At 41.8% G+C, this 7,324-nt stretch overlaps 1 protein-coding gene across 1 annotated transcript; it reads right to left on the bottom strand.

Annotated features, from left to right (window-relative positions):
• Positions 1 to 1,094: 1,094 nt before the first annotated feature.
• Positions 1,095 to 3,865, bottom strand: LOC133136742 (signaling lymphocytic activation molecule-like). Its single transcript, XM_061254433.1, has 5 exons — positions 3,580 to 3,865; positions 2,996 to 3,103; positions 2,293 to 2,354; positions 1,984 to 2,052; positions 1,095 to 1,471 (listed from the first exon to the last, which is right to left on the bottom strand). Exons 1-5 carry the CDS (start codon positions 3,863 to 3,865, stop codon positions 1,394 to 1,396), a joined length of 603 nt encoding a protein of 200 aa, XP_061110417.1. The 3' UTR covers positions 1,095 to 1,393.
• Between the last annotated feature and the right edge of the window lie 3,459 nt (positions 3,866 to 7,324).

Raw genomic sequence — 7,324 nt, 5'->3', positions numbered from 1 at the left:
ATCCAGAACTGCAGTGATAGACACTGTCCTCTACCAGGACAACCCCCCCACCTCTAAGATGCGAAACAAGGCCACCTCTCTGAAGGAGTACTTGATCACCTCCACCTCTTCCTCCTCCTCTCACTGCTTGATCTCTATTCTAACATGGATCATCTTATTCTAACATGGATGTTGTTGCAGGTGGATACACATCCTTACTCCTGCTCTTACCACTATGTAAAATCAATCATCAGTCATTTGACCACCAGCTCAAACGTGCGTGTCAGGTTCTGTGTTTTTCACCGTCTAGTTTGTGTCTAAGTTGTTAGCGTTGCTGTGTATTTTCACCCTCTATGCTTTCTGTAGTCTATCTGTCTCCCCATTCATTCATTGTTATTCATTTCACCCGTTTCACTTCCTGATCGTTTCACACACCTGATTGTCATTCTCTCTTGTTACCCGTGTCATTTAAACCCCTTTGTTTGTTTGTTTGTTTGTTACATTACATTAATGGCATTTGTTTTGCTGGCTCTTGATCTTCGCCTGTTTGACCTGCCTGCTTCATAATAAAGACCTTTATTATAAAATCTACACCTCTGTCTCGCATCTGGGTCACTTGTTCTACGGACCTGATAGCGTGTCAAAAAAAGGTTGAAAACCCCTGTGACAAAGGATGGTGATGCAATATTACATTCAAGTGTTCTAAAAGCCACAATGTGTATGCACTCTCAGTGACCACTTTATTAGGAAGACCTGTACACCCGCTTGTTAATGCAAATATTTATTCAGCCATATATTTAATCGGGGAAAGCAGATGGAAATTAGCTAAATCTGGTACAATACATCAAATGGCAACATTTATGCTTAATATTGTAGATGGTCCCTTTCAAATAAATAAATAAATAAAATAAATCATGTTACATGACGTTACATGACATTACATTATTGGCATTTGGCAGACGCTCTTATCCAGAGCGATGTACAGTTGATTAGACTAAGCAGGAGACAATCCTCCCCTGGAGAAATGCAGGGTTAAGGGCCTTGCTCAAGGGCCCAACGGCTGTGCAGATCTTATTGTGGCTGCACCGGGATTAGAACCACCGACCTTGCCACCAACCTTGCCCAGTCATTTACCTTGACCACTATACTACAGGCCACCTTGTGTGCATTAGACTGGCTGAATATGCATTAGATTGGCTGAATGTGCATTAGACTGGCTGAATGTGCATTAGACTAGCTGAATGTGCATTAGACTGGCTGAATGTGCATTAGACTGGCTGAATATGCATTAGACTGGCTGAATGTGCATTGTGTTCTGAACATATCAGCAATAAGAAAGAGGTTGTAAACCCTGTTTGAAAGTGCAGATGAACTGCAGAATGTCAGCCGATCCATGTCGCGTGTCTGTTCTGTCTCAGAGCACCTCCTGGTACTGTTGGGCCGTCGGTCGGTTCACCACGGCGTACACGGTGGAGGGCGCAGCAGGGTTTCCCTGTGTCACACACAAAACCATGAGCTGTAAGCCGTAATCATCAACATTAAAAGACAAAAAGGCTTGAAATATGTCACTTCATGTGTAATGAATCTAGAATATATGATTTTTTTTTTTTTAATTTAATTATGAAAAAGAATGAACTATTTTTTTTTTAGATGCACCTGTATATTGTGCATTTGAGGGCGTACAACAAGACCAGGCTTGATGTGGTGCTAGACACCATTTCACTCTTAGGCAAAGTAAGGAGTAGGTAGGAAAGGGCGAGCACTGCTGGGCTGAATGGCCATTAGCTTATGTTAAAGGTACAATAGGGAAGATTTTTTTTTGTTAAAACATGGTTACAAGACCATTGGAAATCCCTTCCTATCATTGCAAAAAGGATCACTGACATGTTGACTCACCCTCTGCCTGTGTTTATAGTCCTTAAATTTGGGTTTCAAAATACTCATTTGACTACTGTGGGCTTTTATGATGTCATAGCAGGTGCTCACATCAGTTTGGTGACTTACTGTGGGCTTTATGACATCATAGCAGGTGGTCACATCTGCAGGGACGGGAGGTTGGCTGTACATGGAATCCTGCAGAGCCAGAGGTCAAAGTTCACCAAGGTCATTTCCATAATGTTACTTACTGCTTTGCACCAGTCTCACAACTCCAACTCTAATTCTGATCGTGACCAAGTGATCTATGGTTCATTGAGTCAATATTAATTATGTGAAGATGTCTGATCTTCCATCTTAGAGAGAAAGAACAGGTCTCGGTTTTATCTGAAGTTATTTTAGATTTTTTGCTTATGCATTTTTTATTAATTTTTTTACCTTTTTTGCGAGCGTGTGCTCTCCAATCTCAGCATAGACAGTGATGTCTGCCTGCTCTTCTCCTAGAGCAGCGCAAAGCAAAGAGAAACCACTTTAAATTCCACAGCCGCAGAAAGAGAGACCGCCCTCATTTTCACAAGCTGTACAGAGAGAGACCACACAGAGTGTCCTGACTTCAGGGGAGTGGCTTTGTGGGCACTTCCATGATGAATCCTTCCCTGATTCATTTGTTCACACTCTGAATTCTTCTCCGATTGGGTGTTCTTATGCTAAGGTGTTCTGGATAGGGCACAGTCCGTCCCTGATTGGGCGTGTGTATGCTGTGTCCGTCCCTGATTGGGCGTGTGTATGCTGTGTCCATCCCTGATTTGGCGTGTGTATGCTGTGTCCGTCCCTGATTGGGCGTGTGTATGCTGTGTCCGTCCCTGATTGGGCGTGTGTATGCTGTGTCCATCCCTGATTGGGTGTGTGTATGCTGTGTCCGTCCCTGATTGGGCGTGTGTATGCTGTGTCCATCCCTGATTTGGCGTGTGTATGCTGTGTCCGTCCCTGATAGGGCGTGTGTATGCTGTGTCCTTCCCTGATTGGGTGTGTGTATGCTGTGTCCGTCCCTGATTGGGTGTGTGTATGCTGTGTCCATCCCTGATTGGGTGTGTGCATGCTGTGTCCATCCCTGATTGGGTGTGTGCATGCTGTGTATTACCTCTCTTTGATCTCTTGAGAATGCACACAAGTGCAATGATCACCATCACCACCAACAAGAGACCCCCTACCCCTGCTGGGATGTAGATGTAGAGGGAGTTTGGGGTTCCTGAAAACACACACACACACACACACACATAAACAAAGAGGGAAACTGTTACTCTACTTAAACTGAACTTCTTCCCATTCTGCAGCTGGAGCAGCTGGAGCAGCCGACGCAGACAGGTGCCAGACTCACCAGAGGGGGCGCTAGTTTAAATTTAAATTTAAAATATCCCAACAGATTTACCTTCTTTTAAAGGTTGACTTAAATAAGAATTTTAACTGACTGTTCTGTTAAACTCTGCTTTTGGGGAACAATGTTTTTTAATATACAGCACTATTCTTCAACAAACCCTGCCAAAATGTGATAATAATGATAAATAAATAATTTATTATATTAAATAATAGCCAACGTCATCATAATCAGCAGCAGTATCATCTTCATAGTCTAGCAGTATAATAAAGATTGGGTTTATCTAATAATTTCTGCCGAGTATATGCTAATCACAGACTATGCTAATCAGAGAGTAATTGCTGACTGACCGCGAGGTTGGCAGGTCTTGACTGTCACACTGCTGCTTTGGGAGCTGACGGGGTTCTTGGCTGTACAGGTGTAGATCTCTTCTGCCAGGGTGGGGGACACAGTCAGGGTAGTTTTGTTCTCTGTTCCAGGAATGTTGCCTCCATTTATGGACCAGAACAGCGCCACCTGGTGGCTTCCAAACACACTGCAACTCAGGGTCACATTACAGCTGTCTGTGCTGTTATTGACCTGGGTGGTTACCTGCACTGAGACAATCCTCTCTGTGGAGAAAGGAAGCACCAGCATCAAATTAATATTACAATCAACAGACACAAATGGTGAAACATACTGCTTCATTACAGGTCAGAGATCTACAGACACATACTGAAACACACCAATTCATTACACTTCAGGGATCTACAGACACACACACTGAGACACACCGCTTCATTACAGTTCAGAGATCTACAGACACATACTGAAACACACCACTTCATTACAGTTCAGGGATCTACAGACACACACATTGAGACACACCGCTTCATTACAGGTCAGAGATCTACAGACACATACTGAAACACACCACTTCATTACAGGTCAGAGATCTACAGATACAAACACTGAGGCGCTCACCATGAACTTGCAGTTTATATATCGCTGACTTCAGGGGCCTGGATGATACTAAACCGCCAAAGACATATTCCCCAGAATCCTCTTCTCTCAGATTGCTGATGTTTAGAGCCCCAGTGTCATTATTCACGATCAATCTCCCTTTGAAGTTTGAGTCTATATGCCGGATCTCAAATGATGAGTTTTCTGATTTTCTCACTAATGTGATGACATTATTGCTGTTCTTTTTCCAATTCATGTAACCAATTCCTTTGAGTAGTCGCTTCTCCGTGGGAAGCAAAATTGACTTTCCAACGACTCCATTCAACTCCAGTGAATCTCCGCAGGCATTAAACACCTGCAGCACTGTGAATGAATACAACAGCAACACAACTGTTACTAGAACACAGTTACCAACACAACACATCCATCGTTACAAAACTTAAAACACAACTACTAAATCAGACAAATAGTATTTGTTTTGGATTCAAATTCAAATTTCTGAATTTGACTAAGCTTGCCTGGTGTATCGGAACTAATAAAATTATCCCAAAAGTTTAAACCTCACCCATCTGGTCCTCCTTGCAGGCTCAAATACACCATGCAAGATCAATAGAGCACAAAAAGTATTTGAATCCAAAATAATTACAGTTTGAACCCAGGTCTACTATTAATACACAATTACTACAACAACACTTCCACTGTACAACTTATGACAAGAGAAGTACTACTCAAGTATGACTACTCAATAATAATTTCTACAACTGTTACCGCAACACAGCTTCCACTACAACACAATTACTAATATACAACTATTACAACACTACTACAATTTTTACTGCAATATAAGGACAACCACACAGGCGTTACTACACAACTAAAACACAAAAACGACTACAATTTAACCATGACTGGTATATGTGAATATAACAAAATATTTATAATGTCAATTCCTTCCTAAACAAGCTAATGTCAAGTCAGCACAAAGTCCTTTTGGCATTAGGGCGTCTAGCTGATGAATCCAAAACAATTCTCTTTTCACAATGCACTTTTTGTACATAGTCCCCCTCCATTTCAGAGCACCATAACATAACATCATGAGAGAGCATTCGATATCACCCTGTGTATGTACAGTGCAGTCTGTAAGTATTTGGACAGTGGTACAATTTCTGTTTTTTCGGCTCGGTACTCCAGCACATTAGATTTGAAATTAAACTATGAACATGATGTCCATGAGCTGAAGCGAAACTGGGCGAGATAACCAAGACAACAATCCAAAACACAAAAGCAAGTCCACGTCCAGTTGACTGAAAACAATCAAAATTAAAGTTTTGGAGTGGTCTAGTCAAACTTGACTGGAATATAGATGCTGTGGTAGAACCTGAAAAGAGAAGTTCATGCTCAGAAACCTACCACTTTGACTGAATTATATTCAGAAAAATGGAGTAAAATTCCTCCACATTGATGTGAAAGACTAATATAATAATAATAATAATAATAATAATAATAATATATTCTCTCATATATTAGTAATCATCATCAATCAAACCAATCATTTTCATACTCATTGTGGACACGCACAGTGGCATCCAGGAAGAGACCACCCGCCAGGATAGAAAGGTTTCATCATATTTCATCATATATTCTTTTTTTGTATTAGCTATTGTATTGTTGTACTCGGGGTATTCTAGCTGCCAACCGTGGAATGCTAGTTTGGAAGTTGATTCCGATTATATCTGTATGGTTACACTAGGACTCGGAACTGTACTGTCCTCTCAGGTCCACTTCGCACTTGTACTTGTGTTTGATCTGCACTTCGTTGTACGTCGCTCTGGATAAGAGCGTCTGCTAAATGCCTTGTAATGTAATGTAATGTAATGTAATCATAGCTATAAAGGTGATCACTCAGAATAGCTTTGCATTGATTTGAAATGACGCTTCCCTGCAAATGGGGAAGAAAAGTGGACCAAAACCACGGTAGGAAAATTCCCCCCACAGCATAACAACCAATCAGGCCTGTACTGTTCTCTTGGTGGACGCCACATACAGGGGTGTGAAAAAGTGTTCTTTTTTTTTTGCATGTTTGTCACACTTAAATGTTTCAGATCATCAAACAAATTTAAATATTAGTCAAAGACAACACAAGTAAACACAAAATACAGTTTTTAAATGAAGGTTTTTATTATTAAGGGAGAAAATCCAAACCTACATGGCCCTGTGTGAAAAAGTGATTGCCCCCTGAACCTAATAACTGGTTGGGCCACCCTTAGCAGCAACAACTGCAATCAAGCGTTTGCGATAACTTGCAATGAGTCTCTTACAGCGCTGTGGAGGAATTTTGGCCCACTCATCTTTGCAGAATTGTTGTAATTCAGCCACATTGGAGGGTTTTTGAGCATGAACCGCCTTTTTAAGGTCATGCCATAGCATATCAATAGGATTCAGGTCAGGACTTTGACTAGGCCACTCCAAAGTCTTCATTTTGGTTTTTTTCAGCCATTCAGAGGTGGACTTGCTGGTGTGTTTTGGATCATTGTCCTGCTGCAGAACCCAAGTTCGTTTCAGCTTGAGGTCACAAACAGATGGCCGGACATTCTCCTTCAGGATTTATTGGTAGACAGCAGAATTCAAGGTTCCATTTATCACAGCAAGTCTTCCAGGTCCTGAAGCAGGAAAACAGCCCCAGACCATCACACTACCACCACCATATTTTACTGTTGGTATGATGTTCTTTTTCTGAAATGCGGTGTTACTTTTACGCCAGATGTAATGGGACACACACCTTCCAAAGAGTTCAGCTTTTGTCTCGTCAGACCACAGAGTATTTTCCCAAAAGTCTTGGGGATCATCAAGATGTTTTCTGGCAAAATTGAGACGAGCCTTAATGTTCTTTTTGCTCAGCAGTGGTTTTCGTCTTGGAACTCTGCCATGCAGGCCATTTTTGCCCAGTCTCTTTCTTATGGCGGAGTCATGAACACTGACCTTAACTGAGGCAAGTGAGGCCTGCAGTTCTTTGGATGTTGTTGTGGGGTCTTTTGTGACCTCTTGGATGAGTCGTCGCTGCGCTCTTGGGGTAATTTTGGTCGGCTGGCCACTCCTGGGAAGGTTCACCACTGTTCCATGTTTTCGCCATTTGTGCAAAGCTTTAGAAATGGC

Source organism: Conger conger, chromosome 9 (genome assembly GCF_963514075.1).
Source record: "Conger conger chromosome 9, fConCon1.1, whole genome shotgun sequence".
Lineage (NCBI taxonomy): Eukaryota > Metazoa > Chordata > Actinopteri > Anguilliformes > Congridae > Conger > Conger conger.
The sequence above is the reverse complement of the archived record's forward strand: the minus strand, read 5'-3'. Positions and strand labels throughout refer to the sequence as shown.

Bases quoted from the DNA above. Each gene is read 5' to 3' on its own strand.
- LOC133136742 (XM_061254433.1), bottom strand. From the start codon at position 3,865: ATGCTGGTGCTTCCTTTCTCCACAGAGAGGATTGTCTCAGTGCAGGTA. The intron at 2,053-2,292 runs GTAAAAAAATTA...CTGGCTCTGCAG, and splicing joins AGCACACGCTCGCAAAAAAG to GATTCCATGTACAGCCAACC. The intron at 1,472-1,983 runs GTAAGTCACCAA...TGTGTGACACAG, and splicing joins ATGATGTCATAAAGCCCACA to GGAAACCCTGCTGCGCCCTC.